Here is a 23,598-nt window from a genome sequence, read left to right on the forward strand (position 1 = left end):
ACTGCATTAGGTTACACGGAGAGGTTTATAGCTTCCACTCCAGAATACTTACGTCACTATTTCTATGTTGAATACATAATTTACCTAAAATAGTATTTAAGACATTTAAACTTGTTAGTCATGAGTATACTGGTTTTAAATTACTATGCTATTTAGAAAAAAACCTCTTACCTCATCTGCAAGAAGGGATAGTTCACTGCTGTTTGCAGCATCATAATCATAGAGAACTCTGGCTTTCCTGCTGCCACTTGATGCTTTCAGTTCACTGAAGCCTGAAGTATTTACGGAATTGCTTACTGAAGGCAATGAAGCAGAGCCAGAAGCCAAGACTGAGGAAGCAGAAACACTTGGTGCTGGGGTCGAGGAAGACTGATTATTGTTAGAGAGGAAGGTAGATGGAAAGCTGTGGAGAAACAAGATGACCACTGACTGAATTATTTCAACACACATGCAAGCAAGTCTTCATCACTATAGTAAGAGTTTCAACTATATGACCCTGTGACCTTTCCTACCAACTGTAACTGGCACTACACATTGTGAGAGCTTATTAGTTCCTTGAAGTCTGAAGTGTAGTTCTCTTCATGCCAGTTGTATCTGTCAACACCCCAAATGGGAATCACCTTTGATTCATGGATTTCACAAGCAGAACCATTATAGCTGATACAGCTAGCTACTAAGCATTATTCATAAATGATAGGTTTTATCAGTTTCACAAATAAAACATCCAGCTATTGGACATGAACAGGAATACTTACAACTCGGGCAATTCCTCTGACAAGAGAATATATTGCCCATTAAAAACACACACACACAACCCCCCCACACACAGGAAGCCATTGTTGTGCAAACCCCACTTTCACTCTGCCCCACACCTTCCCACACAGTCTATGTACAAAGTGTTCCAGCCACTCATGCTCAGACATCTTGCTGCAGATCCCCAGTCCCCCCCCAATCAGTCCTCCTACACAGGCTGGAAACCCCACTGGTGCTACCCCTTTCACTCTCCCGATGTGGGGAAGAGACTTCACCCTACCCTGCCTACTTTATTTCACAACAGAATAGTATTAATGGGATTTCAAGTAAAATTAAGAGCTGGGGTCTTACCATGAGCAAGCTGGAACTTGCATATACTGGCTGCAAACCCCAGAGTAACTACATACCCAAACAAGAACATAATTTCATCTCCTCAATCAAGATAGAAAATAAGCTAGGGCATCTGCCCTTCTTGCTTGGCAGCCTGCTTCTGAAGAAAGTCTGGCTGTTGCCTGTATCTGACAGCACTCCAGTGGTCACTCAGCTAGTACACAAGCCCAGTGGTCTACATATCCTCCAGCTATGCCTCATCTATTTAGAAATGTACGGCCCTATCCAGTGTGAAAACTGCAACTCAAGAAACTGTCCTGTCACGCTCCATGACTAGTACAATGGAGACTTCCTTGTCCAAGATATATAGCAGGAAGGACAGGAATTGGTTTAACCACCACTATAGTTTTAAGTCATGTAGATTACTCCTGTGGTAGTTCTGCGCCAAAAAAAATTTAAAATCCTTCAAATTTTATTTGTCAATAAATAAATGTGGCTCCAGCATGAGGAGCACAGGCCATTGGCTGCACTGAGGTGGGATATCACCCTGAAGGCCCCACCTTCCCTGGTACTGGGACTTGGCAGTACAGCTGCACCTGATCCTGACGCAGTGCAAGGGCTGGGCCTGCCTCAGAAACACTCCAGGGCCCTGCCCCTCTGCACCAGGTGTGGGTGGACAGGCTGAGCCCAACAGGATCTAAGTCTGGAGGACTTCGTGTGGAGGGATCCAGGTGTGTGGTGAGAGTTTCTATGCGGGGCAATCTGGGTGCAGGCGGCTCAGTGGGAGATCTGGATGTACAGGGGCTCATGGGTGGGGGAGGGAAGGAAGGTTCCAGGTGAAGGAGCAAGGGGACTCTGCAGGGGATCCAGGTGAAGACAGCTGGGGATCAGCAGGGGGGTTTGGGTGTAGGGAAAAGGGGCTCTACAGGAGTGGGTCTGAGTGTGGGCGGCTCAGTGGAGTGGGGCTTGATGTCCACGTGCAGCTAGTTGTGGTTCAGTGGGGTGGGGGTCCAGGTGTAGGGGGCTCGTCAGAAGGGTCCGGGGGTAGGGCTTCTCAGGGTGAATGTTCAATGGGCCTGCTTAACAGGGGAGCCCCAGCTGCTGCTGAGGGGATGCTGCATGCTGGGCTCCTGCTTCCCCTATCCCTTTGTCTTCTCCAGCTCCTTCCCCCTCACTCCCACATTCCTCTCCCCTTGCCCTATTCCATCCTCTCTTCCTTCCCCACTGCTTCTTCACCTCACCCCCTTCCCTCATTTCCCCCACCCTCCTCTTACCCAGCCCCACTGTAGGCATTCATTGTTGCACAAAAAACAGGAAGGCTCCTAGCACATAGAAGGGGAGCATAACTAGCACTGGGATCCAGGAAGCAGCGTTCAGCCCCCAAAAACTGTACCCATGGTAGTCCATTCCCGGCGGCTTCCCTTTGCTTCCCTGCCGTTTTCTGCAAAATCCCCACAAGAGTAGCAGATGCAAGTTTCGTAGGGCAGTTTGCGAGACTTTTCAGCCATAGACTGAGCATCGGCAGGATTATGGAGATAGAGTTAAGGCCAAATTTCAAGACCACACCGACATAGTTCCAAGAACATAGGCAGTTTGTAAAAACATGCTAAAAATAAAAGCACTTTTACATGCCTAGGCAAAGAAATTAGTTAAGAGGAACAATCTTCTTTAGGTTAAAACTACTATGTTTAAAGCAAGTCCTATTTGCTTTCTATAGATTATCAACCTAGTTCTTGAAGTCTGTACTCTTGTCATTTGCTGATACTCAGAACAGTCTTCCAAAAACACTTCATTTGACTTATCATAACAATGTAAGATATCGAGAAATCCATGCCCTTATTCTCATGTAGTTTCTCTTCAACTTTTGATTCTGCAGTATGTGTTGTATACAAGTTACTTAATCTATACTAGTGTACCATCTTTCATGGAGGCTCTCAATGTGTTTTACAGATATTATACCTCTTAACTTGTTCATAACTAGCACTTTATAAGTGGAAGAAATGAGGCAAAGGGCTTAAGTGACAAGGTAGTGATAAGTCAAGAAAAGACCCCGGAGTATTAAGTTTTTCCTGCTATAGCTACTACACTCTCCCTCTCATTAAGGCAAAGCTTATGCATTCCTTATCTATATAGAGAAATAGAACGCCTCATATAGTAGAGCCTCAGAGTTATGAATACCTCGGGAATGTAGGTTGTTCGTAACTGAACAAAACATTATGGTTCTTTCAAAAGTTTACAACTGTAAATTGACTTAATACAGTTTGAAAACTTTACTATGCAGAAGAAAAATTCTGCTTTTAACCATCTTAATTTAAATGAAACAAGAACAGAAAGTTTCCTTACCTTGTCAAATCTTTAACATTCTTTTTTTTTTTTTTTTTTTTTTTTTTTAAAGTTTACATTTAACAGTACTGTAGTGTATTTGCTTTTTTGGGTCTCTGCTGCTGCTGCCTGATTGCATACTTCCAGTTCCAAATGAGATGTGTGGTTGACTAGACAGTTTGTAACTTTAAGATTCTACTGTATGTATGTTTTGGGCTTGTTGTTTTAGAAGCCCCCATACAACATATGCATTTAGAATCCAACAACATAACAAAACTTATAAATGAGTTAGTGCAAATTATAACACTGCTTCAAATTTTAAAAGATACTAGTTTCAAATGCCAGTTATTTCTAGGTTTGTTTTGATAAGGCAAGTCAATGGTAAAATGGTAAAATTCAGTTACCACCACCACCACCATCCCAAAAAAAAAAAAAAAAAATTTCCAGCCACTGGGCACATGTTAGAATGTGTTTCAGCAGGTGTGCTAAGAGTTCTAGATAAAGCAGCTTGCAATTTACAAGTGGCTGCAAAAGAGAATCTTTTCTTCTAGTAAAGAAGTGGTTGTTAATAGAAATTATCCAATTAGGGCTTGTCTACACCTTGAAATATTCCAAAATAGCTATTCACGAATAATTATAAACCTCCACATGGACACCGATTCCAGAAAGCTTGCTCTCCATTTAATAAAGGTGTCTGGCATACACCATAGTTTTAGAAAAATTCTGATTGGGACAAAGGGTTTGAAAGAGGGAGCTGTAGGGAATGTATAGAATCTATCAGCATACAGTACGATTCTTTAAAGCATTTTAGTATTTTAGAATACAGAGCACATCAAATTAAAGAGTCTTTTAGGCAATAGATGGTTTCTTCCACTTGCTTTTTAAAAAAAAGCTTAAGCTATCCAGACTCTAGGAAAGTAGTCTACCTACTCAGTTGCTACTATTAATTTCCCCACCAAGCTTCTCATATTATGAAATGTATTTCTCCCCATAGTATATTGCTTTACTGGTAATCTGCTCTACTTTTGGAGAACACCCCTGTTCTCAAATCATCTTAAGGTCTTGCATGTCAACACTTCTTGACAGCTGTTTGCTAGCATGAATCACCACCAACACAGTAGAATAATTAGCAGTATACTGCTAGGAATCCTCTAGATCTCTACCAGAAGTGATCACGTTAATTATAGACTCCGCAAAGTCTCCGTCTCGCTTTATGCTTCACAGCATTGGCTCTATCTACAGGTTTGGGATTTTTGCTCCACTGGTGCAACAACAACATCATCATCACCACCACCGTTACACTGGTACAAACCCTGTTTTGCACCAGTGCAGCACATCTGCATTAGAGGTTTGCAGCACTATCACTACATTAATGTAGTTACAACAGTGCAAGTTTTCCTACCTCTAAACAAGTCCTTACACAAAGCTGTAACTATAACGAAGCTTTTGCAGTTTTGTTACCTTCCAAGTTGTTTCTGGAGGTCCAACATATATTGGTAACATTGTGCATAATAGGTCATCTGAGCTTCAACAAAGTCATTCAGACAGCGAAGATGATGTGCCTATAACATAATGAAGGTTTCAAATTTTTAATGCATATGAAGAATACTATACCTACATTAAAAAGGCTGGCTTGGTAGCTTAGCATCAGTGGCAACCCTGAACTGGGGAGGGGACGGGGGATGACACAAATTCAGGACCCAGACTCACAAGATAATTGGGATGTTAATGCTCTAGAAACAACATTTTCAGGCCTGAGAGATAGGATACTTGTATGATGCCCACCATTCTTAATTCTCTGCCCAATTAAAGAGTTACTGTAATATACAGTAATTTTGTAGTGTGTAGCCTCAACACAGGGTGGGTCTGGTGGTGGTGGGGATCACAGCAGCTTAGAGGAAAGTAAGAAGATCCTTTGGGCACCTAGGGCCCTGGGGAGACCAGAGTTAAGTTAGCTGGACAGTAACTACAGCTTAGAAGTTGAGATTCAAATGGGTATGTATTGTGCAACACATTTTAAGGTGTTAAGGAAAATTAGCATTTTAAAAGTTTTTCCAAGCAACTTCCTGTAGTTATTTTAGAGGGTCTCAATTTTATTCATTTTCTTCAATTTAGATACTCACATGTGTACTGCTGATGCCTTCCAGCAGCAGTCTGGTAATCTCTGCTTGACGGTCAAATTCACTCTGAGTTATTCGTACTTCCTGTTCAGACTGAAGAGTATAAACTTATTAGACGTTTGTACAGCTTAAAACACCGATTACAGTTTCTATGGGAAGGCCATGACCCTATAAACACAGACAGGTGCTTAACTTTATGCATCTAAGTGGTTCCATGGACTTCAATGGGACCATTCATATGCATGCAGTAAAGCACATGTTTAGGTGTTTGCAGGATTAGGGCCCAATTTTGCTTTCACGCTCTACAATACTAAAATAGATTACAGCTACTTAGTGTTTTCAAATAGTTGCAAATATGAGACTTTTTGGCAAAATTTTAACAGAATATTTTATTAGTCACCAAGCTTTATGTTTGATCTACCTATCCAGATCTATGGGTGCCTCAAAATTAAGATCTTGAAGGAGAAAATGAAATTTAGATTTAGTCCCACAGTCTGATGTTTTAACCTCTCTGCTAGACTAGAAAATGAATTAGGTCACCAACAGCAGAACATCTTTAAGACTTCATATATAACACTAATATTTATTTTTACAAATCTTTCAAATTCCTGGATTGCTCTACATGCTGCCAGTTAGCCTACAATTATTAGCAATTTTAGAACAAGTCTAAAATGATCTAGTAACAATAAAGGGCCTCATTTAAACACAAGAACAAGTCATTCTGAATTCCATGCTGTTCTGAGCAACCAATACCACCCAAATTGCACAGGACTTTTTACCTAAGTCTATGTTTCTGCTTATTCTACTATGGATAGTTCCATGGGAACACAAAAGTGATTCATTCAAAGGAATATGCACAGAAGAATTATGGAACTAAAATGTTTCTGGGTTAAGTTTTTACAGCCACTTTTGAAATTGCCTGAAAGACAATGAAAAAGCTGTGGAGAATGAAGTATACAGTGATATTTAGCACACAAGCAAATTCATATTAACTTTCCAAACTTTGTGCAGAGTGTACCAAATGGACAGCATGGGTCCACTAGAACTTGTTCTGTCAGAAGTCTTTCAGCTAGCTTACTCCTCCCTCTCCCCCCCCCAAAACAAGCAGTTTTACTTTCAGAGAAAATGGCAGAGACATTTACTATAAATTCTTATGCCTGAAGTGTTGACGCTTATTGCTTCAGAAGTCAGGACTTCACCAGCACAATGAACTCATGGCCTGCCATTTGGAAAGAGCTGGGTAAGAACAGGAAGGAAAATAGGAGGGTTTGTGTGTGTTTTGCTTTGGTGTTTGTGTTTTGGGAGAGGCGGGAAGATTGAAAGACGAAAAAAAGGAAGTTCCATTTCCTGCTTTTGCACTCTACACATAGCTTCCCACTGGATGGGAAAACCAGTTAACTGTCTTGAGTTATTACAAAAGTTATTTTTTGGTACTTCAACTTGCAGTAAATTTCAGATGATTGTTTTTAAACACATGCAGATATGAAGCTGTAGCAAGGCTGATAATTTGCCCTCTGCAGTGTTTCATTAAAGTATCTACTTTAACGATAGCAGAGAAAATAAAGCAGATTCCTTCCCATACCAAGTTCATAAAAGACAAAATAAGAAGTTATACAACTGTGTGTTAAACAGGTGCACACTGAATTAGTTCACCAGACAGAAGGGCCTTTGGAAGCGCTACTGCTTTAAAGTCAAGCTTACTTGCTATATGCAGAGAGTTCCTTGAATTGGCGGTTGCAATGGCATGCTCCAAGATCTCTAGTTTCCTGATCTTCCCATGCATTGCCTCATCCCCTTTTTCACTGCTGCTGATTCAAGTGTAGCATTATGGCATACCATTTATATCCCTGGGGTAAAACTTGTATACATGCACAACTGACATTCTGAGTTCATGCAACTTGTAACCTTATCACCCCTGTTTTTGAGACGGGTTAAGGAAAGAGCCTTGAAATGTAAATCTAGGCTACCCTGTCCCTCAGTGTAGAACTGCAACTAGAGTCAGTGAAACCTCCTGTTTGAATAGGAAGTAGCAGGCGACTGGCGCTGTCTTGCCATGAAGAGCCCTTGATATGATACCTGCTCTCCACCTCAGTTCAGATCGTGGATCTGTAAGCCTTCTAGGCTGAAAAGCTTATTATAGATAACCAGTTGACTCCGAGTATAGTGCGTCCAGTGCAGGCCACACTTCAAAAAAGAAGGTTAATTGCAAAGGATGCAGAAGAGCTACAAGACTAATTCAAGGCCTGGAAATCATGCCTTGCAGTAAGAGACCAAAGAAGTTCAGTCTATTTAAGTTCACTCTAGAGAAAGTTAAGGGTGACAATCACCATCTACACATGCCTACTTAAATGGGAAAGATTTGACAGACTAAGCTAGTAGAAGCAGGCATAACTAGATCCAATGGTTAGAAACTGAAGCGAGACCAATGCAAACTTTAAAAAAAAAAAAAAATAAAATTTGTGATTTATTTCAAGGCAACTATATCCATAAGATTAGTTGTTCTAGTGGTTAAGTGATTCTCCATCATCTAGAGTCTTAAAAGCAACACTGGAGATCTATTTCTAATGATAAGCTATTTCAAAACAGAAGTTACAGTTTGATTCAGAGATTAGTTTATGAATCAGACTCCCCTCCATCCCCAGGCTTTCAATAAAGGGGAAGACAGATCAACCTAAATGCATTTAGATCAGTTACTGGGCCTTCGGAAGGAGGCATGAGCTATAGGTTGGAGGATTTGACTGGGTGGTCTCTGGTTTTATTACTTTTTCATTTTTTAAACCCGACAGCACTTACAGCAATAGATAGGTACTTTATAAACCTAATAAGGCATTCAGAGTTTCTAGCCTCTCTCTGTTAAGATTTGAAAACAAATAAGCCAATAGCTAGCGTTGAAAAGTTGCCACTGGATTTTTCCTTAGATACACATAACTCAGTCCCCCAGAATTGGCTTTTGGGATGCAAGACAGCTCTCTAGAGTAGACCACTTCTCTGCTAGTTGGGTGATGGAATGCCATTCAGGCTGCTGCCAACTGCACTATGACTAGTCTCCAGCATCCCCCAGAGAGCTGCTTGTAGCTCCTGTCACAGAATGGTAGCTCAATAGTATGGAACAGCATGATTTGGCAACAAGCTCTGATGTTCTACTCCCAGCTCTGACTTCTTAAGACTTTGCTTCTTAGTTTTGCCATACGAAAAGAAAGGGGAACCAGTTTAATAGTGTTTATGATAGCACTGCATGTGTGCTAAAATCCAACAGAAGGCAGACACAAGCCTCTGGTAAGTCAAGTGACGTCTCAAAGTATCATCTTGTCAACCTATGGTTTTGTCCTGCATTCCATTACATTTGCGGGCAATGAGTGCTGCTCCTTTTTTCACCCTCCTTCAGATGAGCTTACTACTTCAGCAGTATCAGTTCCCCATTTGAGTACTAGGAGGCAGACAGTTGAACGTCTGTCTTTTAATTGTCTCACAAAATCCTTCAGAAAAAAAAAAAATCTACAATGCAATTTGTTACTGTGATGAGTTTGCAGTAAGATACTATCCTAAGAAATTAACTTTTGTAAGAGAAGCCCTACTGTCTTGTTACTTGCAGGCTTACAGTCTTATCATATTATATCTTGCCACAAGAATGTCACATGATGGCAATGGTTACTTAGAAACAGTATTTCTTCAAATTCCAAGTTTATTCTAAGCACTACTCTGACGACGTACCTCACTTCACTACTGGTATCTGAAAGTCTCTACAAGAGGCTAAATAGTTAATGCAATACAGCAGAATGACTGCCAGCAGTATATTAACTACAAGAACACCAAACACTCTTTATTACACTGTACCAAACAAGTAATTGTTTCATAATGCTGCAGTTTCTGAACTGTTTACTTACTTTTGTCACTTCCTCTGCCCAAATCTTGTCAGCATTAAGAGTTAAGACAGACAGACATTTAGAACAGCAGAGAGTGGTTTTAACACAGTAAAGTCATACTTGTGTGTCCTTTAATAATTCTGCCCCCGCATCTCCCCACGAAGATGTAAAGTTTTTAAAGAGTGGACAACTGTGACTCATTGCACCCATATGAAGGCCTTTGCTATGAACTATGTTCAGTCAAGAAAATGTAATGCATTCTTTAAACAAAATAAAGAATTCCAGTTTAAACTGCATACCTATAGCACTATATTACGTACATTATGTGAGGTTATAGAGCTATTATAAACTTAAGTGGATACGCTACAGAGCAGAAGTGATGAAAATCCAAAAATTGTCCAAATTGGGAACTTGTCCGTAAAACATGAAGCTCTTAAAATGTAAAATATGTAACTACTTGGAAAATGGATACAAACTAGACAACAACCTAAATTACTGACTGCAAGTTATAAATAAATTAAAGATTTTTAATTTAGTTATGGATACTTTAAGGTTCGCTAAGGTTGAAATATTGATCAACTGAAAGATATGCTCACCCTTCACAAGAGCCTACTAGACAAAACTATGTTAATATAAAACTGTGAAATTGAGACAAGCGATTTCTCTTGCCATCTTAATTCCATTATTGGTTGCGGCCTCCACAAGGATTTGCAATAAATTGGACAATTTCAGTAAATTGGACAATTGATTAAAATTCTATTGTGACATCTCAATAATAAGTTAATATGAAACTTAATACAGCTACAACAGGAGTCTTCCTCACAATGCAGCTTTTCCTCTAGTTTATGATGTTGAAATTAGAAGTTTTTTGGAAAGCCATCCTAACACCGTCAAAGTTGTGGTTAAAACATACAATTATGACCCAAGACTTCATTAGTTTTATAACCAGAGGTAAGATATTTTTGGTTTAACGATTCACTGTCCATCAGCAATGAAACCTTTAACACTTCAGTGTTGATTTGTATTACAGGCCCCACTGAAAATCAATGCCATATTGTACCAGATGCTGTACAGACCGAGGACAACGCCACCAGAATGAGGAACCATCATAGAATATTATGCATGTTCTACAGAAGTAATTTTGACTAGTATGCTAACACTCTGGTCTAAAAACTGTGTAAATATTTTCCAGGCTGAGAAAGAATCTGCAAATCTTTGCAACAAGTATCTTGCAATTGTTATTTCTAAATTAGCGCAATGATCATATTGCAATATTCATAGTTTCAATTTTTTGTACAATTAGTTTGATATCAAAAGACAAGAAATAGTCCCTAAAATATTTAGATTTACAGTTTATTCCAACTGTGATAGAGATGAGACCCTGATAGCATGGAAACTACAAAGATTATGATGTTGAGATTATTTATTATGATAATTCAAACATCTGGAGTCTAATCAGATGCTATGGGCAAATAGGTTGCTCATAAACTGTGATATCAATACATATCTATGTGCATGCGTGTATATATCTGTGTTCCTGGTTCATTGGGTGGGTTTACTGTGAATCTGGAATCATTAGGAGGTAATTAATGCAAATCCATAGAAATATGACACAGACAATTATATATACTGGCTTGGACTGGGTTCAAGAGGTGAGCAAACATCCCTCTCCCCCCAGAAAACAGTATGAAAGGTCAACCTGCACTGACTGTGGATAGAACTCTGAACCACACTGGATGATGGGTAATCCCTGGTAAATTTAATTTGTGTTTATGACACTATTTTGATGACGTGTTCTCTGTAATGCTTTTGACTGGTTTGGGGTGCCCTCAAGGACACCATAAAGTAGTGTGAGGTGCAGTTACCCTGAAACGGCCCTGTACAAAAAACTATGGGGAAAGTCAAATAATGCATTTCAGTTGTTTTCCCACAATTGCACTTAATTTTTCAATAGTAAAAAAATTTCAAATTGGAACATTAAGCTTTCTGACATCAGTAAAGTTGTGGAAACAAGACTATAGTATTGTACACTTTAGATTATTGGATACAGTCTGACAAGGACAATTTAACAATACAGAACCATGAGTCATCTATCTAGCAATTCCCCCCCCCGCCTTTTTTTTTAAAAAATATAAAGTAAGGACTCTAAGAAATTGGAATATTGATTCTGTTCTCCATTCCAAATATTTGATATGACAATTAAGGCCACTAGAGATGGATAGCAAGAGGAAACACTTTGTAAAAGAATGTATGAACACAGAAGGCCAACAAACCTTTAGCCATTTTACATGCAGCAAGTTGAGCATGTAAGAGACATTTACCATAATGTTATTTTCTTCGGGCTGAGAGGTGTTTAGTTGCTTTAGGGCATAGATAGAGACAAAACCAGGTTATACTGTTATTACTATAGGTGAACAACATGTTACAGAACACAGAATAGTTAAAACACTGCAAGATTGAACTAAGCAAGTGGTGAAGCATACCTAGAAATCCAGACAGTTGCTGGTTTAATTCAAGTAGTTTTATTCAGCCATCTTAAATACTGCTCTGGGCTACTTCATTTAGCTATTAAACATAATGGTGCATGACTTATGAAGAGATTAAAGTTACATGTTACTCCATCTGCATGTGTTTCATTTTCTTTTACAGAACAGAGAAAAAGATTTGAAATAAGACCTGAGGCTATCACAAAGACGAGCACTAAAACCCTCAATGAAAGTGTGCGCTACTGACTCAGACATTCACTACAGCTATCAAGCCAGATAAACATCCCTCAGAAATAAATAAAGAACGATCCATGGTAACCTGAACCAATCCCCTTACGCTTCTTCACCCCCTCTTGACCTTCTGGCTTCTACTCTGACCATTCGCTACCAACTGCACAGTAAGACTTTAGAGGCCCCTTTGTGTATACTCTGGAAGCTTGAAACCCAGTGTTCAAGAGGAAGAAAAGCATTAAAATGTTCTTAGTTTGAGTTATCAGCCACTAAAGTGGATCTGGAATTGAAGTATAGGCAAGCAAGAGGGGAATGCAGATGTACCTTTAATTCCATCACAACTTGAAGTGTACTTTATAAAATGCAGGTAGGCATACCTGTGCTAGCTTTCGCACAGAAGACGTGATGTCATGAGCTTCAGTGCAGGCTAGCTGCCCCAGTTCAAGTGCACTGCCCAGTGGGAGTGGGCACGGATTCTGGTCGCTAGCCCACACCAAGGTCTGCGCACCACATCTTCACTGCTATTGTTGTCCATGCTAGCTAGATTAAAGCTAATACAGGTATTACACCATAATTTGCAATGTGGATATACCCGAAGAAGTAGGAAGTCTCATGATCTACCACCAATGAAACTTTGACAGATAAATGTTTACAAGAAAAGTATTTTTCTATTACTAGTCCTGTAGTAATGATCAGCAAGTAATTTGTTCCTCTGAATAAATCAGCAGATTAATTCCCTCCCCCAACTAACAAAAATATAATAATGCATGTAAGCAAATCACAACATAAACTTGAGATAAAACTAAGACGAATGAGGCCACTTAAATGTTTTGGAAATGGTTCTTCCTGGGATTTTTATGTTTGGTAAAATGTGTATCTGCTACACTGGCCCTAGCAAGCTAATACCTAAGGTAACAAGACTTGTAGCTGTTAATATGTAAAAAGGTATAAAGATGTGATAAGTTCCCTGAAATTATGTAAAATGTGTGACAAGCCATTTCAAAGAAAAAGACAAGAATATTTAGCAGAGGGCAAGGCTGAGCCTTCTGAAGGCTCCAAACTATTCTACTTATGCTCCCACATTTCTAACAAACAATCAAACCACCAAAAAAATAATTTTATATATATATATAAAAATAAAAAAAAGTGTCTGGCTTCTAGCATAAATAATTACAATTTGCATAGGGCCAGAACTGTCTATGTTTGAGACCCAAATGTGGAGAGTTATGGTGAACTTCTTGTTTTTTAATGAAAAGATTATTCTACTTACTGCAGCTCTAGCTTCTGCAACTTTTGCCTTCTTCAGTCTGGTTTTTGCTGCATCCAAATCTAGTCTTTTATTTTGCAATAGTTTGCGTTCTTTCTGGAAGTTTAGGAAAATCAGTTGGTAAAAAGGATCATGAAATAAGTTGTGGGCTTGTACTACATAAAGATCACTCACTTACTACTGTGGATTATATTTGTAACATACTGCATACAAGCAGCCTCCTAAAACTGACAGCACAGGCATAATTAGATCCAGATTTTTATTACTATTATTTTAACTCCTATCTAAGATAAGACACTTACTAAAAGTGGCAGATTCTCAAGAAAATTTTCTTGAGTCACACAACCCCCCCCAAAAGAAAAAAAACCCCACGACATGCATTACTTAAGACAAAAGTCTCAACTGCTTTTTCCTTATTGTAAGTTTAAAGAAAACTCCATGATTTATCTATCCCTTCACTTAAATGTTTATATTTAGAACTATTTACAAATGTTTAAAATACATTTGTCAACTTACAGTAATTGTTTTATAATCTCCTTCTATAAAATTTCTTAGAGGAGTGAGGAAGTTTATAGCAGATGTTTGAATTAGTTCTCTATCTGCTGTTCCAATTCGCTTTTGTGTTTCTCCACATTTAATTAATGCATTTCCTGCAAAGGAGAAGAGATGGTTGTTAAACAGTGATTCCTATAAGTGGTTATGCAAATTTCTACAAGCACAAGAATTTAGGCCAACATTTTGAAGAATTACCAAATGCTAAACAAATAGCTTTTAAAGAAAAAGTTAGAACCGAGGCTGTTTTAATGAAAGTCACTAACTGGAAGTTGTGAAGGAATTAACATTCCTCGTTAGATCTTAATCTATTGAGCAGTTACGGCACTGTGGTAGTAGTACCACCTATGGCAATTCCATTTCGCCTTTGCTAATGAAAGTTCTAATTGTTAGTATTAGTCCAGAAGCAGTTTCCCCCCTTTTGACCATTTGATTCACCTATCTGAGCTTTGGCTAAATAGGAAAATGTCGACTGTTGAGAGTGCTTTTTGCATTTTATGTAAACTCTGAAAGTCTACTTTTGAAGACACAGGTAGGCTTTGTACTTTAATACAAAACGTTAGTAAATTTGATTCTGAAGAACAGGGTTATGAAAACAACTTCAGAGAGACACCATGATCAGATGCTTCCAATGATCACACATTTTACTGTTCTTAGAATTTTTAATTAATTAAAAGAGGAAAGGGACTGGGGACCTTATCATTCAAAGTTTGTTTTGTATGCCCTGGAGGTATGGAACTTTTCAGTGCAAGTGCTAATCAACACCAGTTTCCTACCAAAATTCATCCTTGCTCAACATGTTAAGTATCACGCAATGAAACTATTTGAAAGCTAATGCTGTAACTTATTTATTTTTGCATCCTAGAATGAATCAATCAAGTTGCAATGGCTGCATACTTATAAGAAGTTACACACACTGGTATGAATAAGCTGAGTTTCATTTAGTTTGTTTTATATTAAGACTAGCAAGCTTCAGGCCTGGTTAATACTTGGACAACCAGCCACTGATGTTTAAAGTGTCTTGTCATTTTTCTGATTGTAAAGGTTGCCATTACTGAAGTTATGCCCATACACCTTCTGTGAAAATCTATACTTGGATGCTTCAAACAGAAAGAGTAGGTTATCTTCTACTTAACAGAAAATCCTATTAATTTCAGATGCAAAGATCTATGATTCAATTCCTTGTGGAAATTCATCTCACAAAACAAGGTTTTTTAATTTACTTGCTCAGCTGGCTTGTGTTCTGAAATGAAAATTATCAAGCTTTGTAGTATGTGTATTTTGGCAACAATATACCTATATATTAAACAGTTGGTTAATTTTAACTGTTACCTATATTAAACTGATGGGTAGGTTTAAGAGAAGATGAGAACTGGACTTCATGTTATTAAGACCCAGTCTCTAAAATTTTCCTTGAAAATACCAGAGATGACATTATAGAGGAGTACGTTTTCGGGGGAGTAAGAGAACCCATGAACAAATCTACTCTAACTCTAATAATCCCTTGAAGAAAGTAGTTAAAAAAAAAAAAGTCAGGACTATGAAACTGCACTGAGATTTTAAACAAGAACGTAGCTGTTTCCCACAGCATTTCTACTCTGCACACAGTACATATGTATTTCATATCTTTTTCAAAGAAATCACTGTATTCAAAAGAAAGGAACTGCATTTTTCCCTTGTGACTCGAAATTCATAGGGAAACAAAATGTGAGCTATCTGTTCAGGTAGTAAAGTTATGCATCCACTAGGGGGGTAGTTAGGGTTCCAACAGCAGCTATAACTAATGCTACCCTCATCTTCATTTTAGATTAAGGCTTCAGAGCTTTAATATTCTGAAAGATGTACATTGAATACATAAATTTGTACAGTTATTTTTTTGAAATTTGAGTCATCTCCTTGGCTCGAACTTACCATATGCTGTTCCTGGGCCAAACTCATTCCCTGCATCAATCATATACTGGCCTAGTAGTTCTGGGTTATTCATACGACTTGGTGCTTTGCGGTCCAGCTTCTCGTAGACAAATTCTTCTATTCTAGCATCTAAAAAAAAAAAATGTTATTTGCTAATTTGAAGTGCAATTACTGTAAATCAAAGCAGTATTTAAAAAATACTCACTCACAGAAAATCAACTTACTAACTAATTCATTCAAGGAATATCAAAGTATTAGGTAATTGACGAAACCGGATAAAGTGATTGTCACTAACTGTGATAAGTTAGTCTAAATCTCCATCTGCTCTGTTTACAAGTATTTCTAATATTATCCATGAAAATTCAACACAGGCTCTTGTAATAAAGCAAATTCATACCTTCTTACACATCAGCAGTATCAGAGGTTATGCAGGGCACATCATCCCTAACACTTGAGCCATACCCATTGTCACTAAATGCAGTTGCAATTTCGACTGATTTCATCTGTAAACTAGTGTAGACCTAGCCTAGCACTTTCGTCAGTATAACTTATGTTGCTCAGGGGTGTGAAAAAAAAAAAAACCACCCAAAAAAACCCTTGAGTGACAAATTACACCGACAGAAGCACTATGGTGTGGACAGCACTATGTTGGTGAGAAACGCTCTCCTGCAGACATAGGTATTGCCACTCATTGGGGGCGGGGTTTAATTATATTGATTGGAGAGCTCTTTTCCATCAGCTTAGAGCTACTACGTGAGAGATCTTACAGCGGCACATCTGCGTAAGTACAGCTGTGCCGCTGTAAGCTCTCTAAGGTAGACATGGCCTCAGTAAGCAGTTCTGAATTCACCAGGAACAGAACATAGCCTTCTTCCCTATAGCCACACAGACGTCTGTTTCCAAAAGTACTTAGTAAAAACTCTGCCTCTAGAGTCAGTAGTAGATATCACTACATGTAGTGAGTGAATCTGTTGAGTATGAAAGAGGGCTTTTGTTTTTTAAAAGACACTTGAAGTCTAGAAGCCACGCAAGTTATGCTTTCTTCAGCTTTCATTTCTTTAATATTTCAAATCTCTAATGTGCTAGAGATCGGTTTGACACTGAGCCTTGGATGTGAATACACCTCAAACTTTTACTTGGCTAGAATCATGATCTGAGTTTTGTAACTTTGGCTGATCTCTAATTTCATAAAGAGCACTTATGCTTACCACTGAAACTGTCATACACTTGTCACATACATCTGCCACAAGCGTCTCGTGAGCTACAGTAGCATTTTGGGGTTAGGACTATTGTATAGCGCCAAGTAGGCTTTCCCTACATTAGTGATTGCTTGTACCCTTTAACTGTAGCATAAACAAATCCGTTCACCCTGTTTACATATCCATTACTACTACTTAGAATCCAGCACTCTTCTGTAGCAGAGCCTTTAGTTCCATAACTCATAGGAAAAAATGGCTGTGCTTGGATTGTGGAGAGAAGATATACATGTCTTAAAGGTACCAAATAAAGCATTTATGCAGAAAGCATTGGTCAAGGTTCCTCCCCCACTCTGAACTCTAGGGTACAGATGTGAGGACCTGCATGAAAACCTCCTAAGCTTACTTTTACCCGCTTAGGTTAAAACTTCCCCAAAATACAAATTAATTTTATCCTTTGCCCTTGGAATTACCACTGCCACCACCAAACTTTAACTGGGTTTACTGGGAAACGTAGTTTGGACATGTCTTTCCCCCCCAAAATCCTCCCAACCCTTGCACCCCACTTTCTTAGGATTTTTACTAAACCTTCCCCACCAATTTGCATAGGTGACCACAGACCCAAACCCTTGGATCTTAGAACAATGAAAAAGCATTTAGTTCTCTTACAAGAAGGCTTTTAATAGAAGTAAAGGAATCACCTCTGTAAAATCAGGATGGTAGATACCTTACAGGGTAATTAGATTCAAAACATAGGAGAATCCCTCTAGGCAAAACCTTAAGTTACAAAAAAGACACACAGACAGGAATAGTCATTCTATTCAGCACAGTTCTTTTCTCAGCCATTTAAAGAAATCATAATCTAACACATACCTAGCTAGATTACTTACTAAAAGTTCTAAGACTCCATTCCTGTTCTATCCCTGGCAAAAGCAGCATACAGACAGACACAGACCCTTTGTTTCTCTCCCTCCTTCCAGCTTTTGAAAGTATCTTATCTCCTCATTGGTCATTTTGGTCAGGTGCCAGCAAGGTTACCTTTAGCTTCTTAACCCTTTACAGGTGAAAGGATTTTTCCTCTGGCCAGGAGGGATTTTAAAGGGGTTTACCCTTCCCTTTATATTTATGACAGCATTAAAGAAAGCATTTTTTAGAGAAAAACAGATTAAGGTGTGACACTCAAGTTGAAGAGAGATAGCTGATTTGAACTGAGTATTTTCAGATTAGATCAGAACTGAATACAATTCAGAGATCTGAAAGTAAGGTTTAGATAGCATTATTGAGATATTGCCATCCATTCATTATTTACACTGTAGTTAATGACTCAGGCTTCTGGTTAAACGTTTAGTGAGACATTTTATAAGCTGTTTATATTTTTCTCTCTTAAAACCAGAAATCCAAATTATGTAAGTGTTTAAGTTTATTTTCTCTATTATTTCAAGCCAGAGACTCAAAGCACTGTAATTTTATTATTTATAGTCTAAACTGTCTCTGGTTCACTCAGATTTTAAGTGAATAAATTCGACAAGTGTTTCAGATCCTTAAGTTTGCTGATGAAGAGAGATCAGACACTGCACTGGAACCTAGATTTGAATAATAGACTTACAGTCAAGCCAGGGTGACCACTCAGCTCAACCTCCCATAGCACTCCTGCCAAGTAGATGGCCCAACTGAGCTCAGAAGGGGAACCTGAAGCTGTTGCCTCAGCATTACTGCTGCTCTGCTCCTAGCAGCTGCTCCATATGAAGGACAAGGAAGCATTGCTTACCTTTAGAGTAGGGGAACATTAGTTCTAGCTACCAATTGTGATAAGTGTGACTTGTTGCCAAATACACTGAAACCCTTCCCTACACGTCTGAATCCCCACCATTTCAAAGGTGTGGGGACAGAGGGGAGAGAGAAGGGAGCGAAAGGGGAGGGAAAGTTACTTAGCTTGGGCACTCACATCTTTCCCAATACCATTTGTTTATCAGCCACTCATCTACTGAGGTCAAAATTCCCTTCAATCATCCTATGGCTGTAGGAAGCAAAGAACTTAACTCTCTGCTGCATCTGCTCCTCCTCTGCCCCAAAGAAGAGAATGGAGCTATCATTTTTGTTTATAGGCCATTCTATTTATGTAATGGGAACTAGAATATACAGGTTTCATAGAATTTGGCTTTTAATTATATTTTTATTCAAGGTCTGTGTATCCAGCTGCTGCAGAATTTATTCTATAATCCACCTCTTGCAACAAGTATGCTCCATGATTTCAGCACCATTCAGTTAAGAGAAGTGTTTCTATTTTTCTGGATGTCAGAAAACTTTGAAGATGTGAAGGAAGAGTAAGTTGGAGGTCTGAGTATACAAACTGCTTGAAACAATAGCTCTGAGAGGCATGAACTGTTACACTTACCTCAGCAGGTGAAGACTGAAACCCAAAGATGACCATTTGCATCTATACGGTCAACTATTTCACTGTCGCTCATTTTGGCGGACATATGCAGCTAGTGTGCTTGTTCCACAATCCTAAACTGCCTTACTCCCTCCTGGATACCATGAGCCTCACTCACCACTTTATGCAGCGGCCAAAACACTCAGCTTCACCTCTGACAGGTTCTAGAAAGCAACTATGCTTTAATACAAAACTGGCATATTAAACTAAGTGTGGAACACCATAAAATTGAATTTTGTATCTGAACAGTACCAGTTGTAACACTCAATTTCATGCTGAATTAATCAAAAACACCCATCTTTTAATTTAAGAGAATCTTACAGGATTTCCAGTTTGCCACACCAGAATGTCACAGAATCCAGGTATTTTGCAACAGAGTTTAGGTCCAGCTTCCCATGGAATACTGTGAAGATGTGAACAGCCTACAAAAATTATGATTTCTAGTAGGTACAGCAATTTTCACAATTTTATAGTATCAGTGAATACCTCTGTGTAAAAATGGAATCCACCGTGGGCTGACAGTGCTTGTGTACCCACCAAGCTAGGGAAAATGGAAAGCAGTTACCCTTAGCAACTGTACTCTGACCACACAACGGCTAAGTAAGGAGGTTGGCTGAAGTTGGGGAAAACAGATTCTCCTAACTCCTCAACAGAGAGCTTGGATTTGGAACAGCTGAACAGAAACCAAGGTGGTGACGCTAACCTTAGAAACCTCAGAGGCTGGGTGGGTCGGGGAAGACTCTCAGCCACATAGGAAGTTTTGGGCAGGAGAAGGGAAGCGACTGGGATGTTTTTGTAGCAGGGAGCCTTGGTATAGCTGCAGGACCAGCCAAGGTTAAAGTGCTCCATGGTTAAGAAAAAAAGCCATGTACTGCAGGAGGAACATGGAAACCTGCAGAGAACTCTGACCCTAGCCCAAAGAATGCTCTGGAGTGGTGAGGCAGGGAAATGCATGCAGGCTGTATTTCTGTACAGATCTGGGTACTTCTCATCAATTAAAGAGAGTAAAGTCTGTGTTATGCCTATCACACTGAAGAGTTAACCCAAGCATATAGAACAGCTTCCAGACTAACAGAGACTTTGATACAGCTTTTCTATTACTTTAAGATCAGCAGCTACAGACTGAATCATAAAGTTGAGGGGTTCTTGCTATAATTGTACATGGCACTTTGCATTAAGATGGAACCCTATGCAGGGTGGATAATGATCAACTTTTTAAATAAAAAAGAAATTTGATTTATTTAATTGCACTCTTTAAAAAAAAAAAATCAGTGTAGGCTGCCATAATTTCAAATATATTAAGGCCTAAACTCAGTATAATCTATTACAATTATTTAAATTAAGTAAAAGTATTGAAGCAGTATATCACTTTTGCTGTGAAATTTTTAGATTCACCAAACTGGTGGAAGTCACTGGCTGACCACCTGGGACCAGAGTCTGTTGTTAACGAAGTGCTAAACCAGCTTTTGATGGCAGTAGCCACTTTTGCAGGCGCAGAATGAATTGAATACATTGAAAAGAAAATATTCTTTGACTAGTTCATTGAAAAGCCAACTGAAAGTTGAAAAAAAAGCAGGAAAGCACGTTTTCTCTCCAATCTCTGAATCAAAAATGAGGTGTGTGCGGATGAGATCTAGTAGTATGGAAGTTTTGAAGAACAGTGACCATACACAAACAGTTCAATTCAATAACTACGGATAATACTTCCTTTGTTTGTTAGGCCAGTGTCAAATGAAAACAGGTTTGCTAAACTTTGTCCAGCACATTTAAGATTTTTTTGTTCGATAAAACAGTTTTAAAATTGGTTCGTGCATTTTTAATTGAATTCCAATTTCTATCCAAATATAGCTCAACTAAATGAGTAAAAAATTAATCTAGCAAATTAAGGTATTAGTTAATATTTTAACTTAAAAATGTTAATGTTAAGATTATGAATAAATGTATGTGAAGCTATATAGTTGCTTAAATGTCTATAGGGAAGGTTTCCTCTGGTTAGGAAAAAGCACCAAATTTAGTGTAAAGGCTATATTTAATTGAAAATCAGTATGTTCTCATTGGTTGGTAACCACTACCATCAACCTGTCTTTAGGAAAATAACTAAAGAGTACAATGCAAAGTAAGATAAAGATTAAGCATTTAAATCAATGTTTCCTGCTTGATGATTAAATGATGATTTAATTAAAAAAATCTGTGATTTCAGTTAACTGTTGTTTACATCAACCCATCCACCCCAAAAGACATTAAAAACAGTTTATATAGTTTAATCTATGTTAGTTAATGAGAATCATATGATCCACTAAAAGAAAAAATCTAGAAGAGGAAATGAAGATTATAACCAATTGAAACTGTAGGGGAAATTGAGATAGAATACAACTCAAGAAAATCATTCAAGCTAGAAATTGGCCAGGATATTAGGTTTACAACTTGGAGTTAAGCCAATATCTTGTAATGAGAATCTTAGCTGATTAATTTAGTCTTATTCTGTGAGCAGATTATTTGAATTTATTCACTTTAAGAATTTACTGCCAATACTTGACATTTGAGCTTTGTTGCTTGTGTGTAACCTATCAGCTAAGGATCATGATCTTGTTTATTTTCCAGCTGAATAAGAACACAAGCACTTTTGGTTTCCACAAATACACATGAAAACTTGAAGTTTTGTGAACATTTCCCTAGTAAACCACCACTCAAATATTTGTGAAAAGCAAACCAGAAGGGCATGGCCAGAACAGATATGTTGCAAAACTCAGAAGTGTGCTGGCCTTGTTCACCAAGGTCTAATCAAAACTCTTTTTCGTAAAGAGTCACTAAAGGTAACATGCCAAGTGATCAGAACCCTAGTTCCTATTCTCAAAGAAAAATATCAAGCAGCATCATGCCCCTAATACAATGGTGGAGAAGCGACACAATACAGACTGAGGGAAGAGTGACACCTATTAAATAATCAACATATCTTCCCAAGCATTTTGTTTTCCTTTGGGGTAGGGGGAATTCTCTCATCTTAGTACTGATGAAGACAGACCCTGCATAGCTTAGATGAGATATGACAGGATCAGAGCCTAAGATGTTTTGAGACAACCCTCACACAATCCTTATTCTGCTATAGATTCCAGATGCCGTTTTATGTAGTCAAGTCTTTGCATTGGAATTAAGAGCTAATTTATTGCATTATATCAAAAAAGCATTGTACATCTTGTACATGTAAGTTTTAAACAGGAACAATGAACTGCAGTGTGTTTAAATATGCAGCAGTGACTCTGCCAAATACACACACAAAGACAAGCCCGTTAACACTGAAGTATCGATGAAAAACCCAACAAGTTTCTTACTTGGGTTTGGCTGCAATAAAACCTCTGTCTGTTTCATAATTTTTTCTGTCCACAGTTTAGTACATTCTGCTTTGCTGAGGAGGTTCTCCAAGTGAGCATCCAGTTCAGTCTTCTCTGCTTGACCAAGTTTTTCTTCAGTAAACTATTGGTTAAAGAGAGCTAGATTAGCAATGCAAGTCTGGTCAGCACAAACAGCCTCATGTAATGTTAGCCTTTATCTAATTATGTTTTATTTCATGTAAAAGCCTTTTTGAAGACTGACACTTTACTCAGTCTTCAGCAACTAAGCCCTACTAATATTACCGAAAAAGTAATTTTAAATGAAATGAAGATACCTTTGAAAGCTAGCAAATGTGCATTTGAGTTTGCAAGTTCATACTCTGAGCTTTCAAATTCTTACTGAATTAAAGCATACTATTCATTTCAACTGGTGTTTAAGTCACCACAATAGGATTTTAGTTTTAACATGGAGAAATTTCATGCTCATGAAAGAGCACACAGCATCTGTGTCTGGATCCAGAGACAGTTATGCTTTCCCAAACAGCTCTATTATTACACCTCAGTCCTCACTTGCAAACCTGGTGCCCATCACAAGCAGATATTTAAGTCCCAGCACTATAGGCAACCGCCAGCCATTTTAGGTTGAGTTTTAGTCTTTCAGTTACAGAAAATTGCACACTGGTGGGTCTGGGTCTTGTTCTAACCCCTGAACTGATTTAGGGTTTTTCACCTCCATCTCCAATATTAGATTATGTACTCATCTGACAACCCCGTTTAGGTTGGGCATTTCCAGAGAAGGAAACC

General features: G+C 38.5%; 1 protein-coding gene across 2 annotated transcripts in view; it reads right to left on the reverse strand.

Annotated features, from left to right (window-relative positions):
• SH3GLB1 (SH3 domain containing GRB2 like, endophilin B1) overlaps nucleotides 1-23,598 on the reverse strand; it is a 34,199-nt gene that overhangs the window by 4,139 nt on the left and 6,462 nt on the right. The window contains exons 2-8 of one of the 2 annotated variants that reach the window (XM_077824460.1): nucleotides 22,795-22,936; nucleotides 15,836-15,964; nucleotides 13,889-14,022; nucleotides 13,376-13,468; nucleotides 5,529-5,618; nucleotides 4,867-4,967; nucleotides 172-403 (exon numbers count right to left, since the gene is read on the reverse strand). In XM_077824460.1, coding sequence (XP_077680586.1) covers nucleotides 172-403; nucleotides 4,867-4,967; nucleotides 5,529-5,618; nucleotides 13,376-13,468; nucleotides 13,889-14,022; nucleotides 15,836-15,964; nucleotides 22,795-22,936 — 921 coding nt within the window. The remainder of the gene's footprint in view (nucleotides 1-171; nucleotides 404-4,866; nucleotides 4,968-5,528; nucleotides 5,619-13,375; nucleotides 13,469-13,888; nucleotides 14,023-15,835; nucleotides 15,965-22,794; nucleotides 22,937-23,598) is intronic. The other variant, XM_077824461.1, reaches the window with a different exon arrangement.

The sequence above is a fragment of the Eretmochelys imbricata genome, chromosome 8 (genome assembly GCF_965152235.1).
Source record: "Eretmochelys imbricata isolate rEreImb1 chromosome 8, rEreImb1.hap1, whole genome shotgun sequence".
In the NCBI taxonomy this organism is placed as follows: Eukaryota; Metazoa; Chordata; order Testudines; family Cheloniidae; genus Eretmochelys; species Eretmochelys imbricata.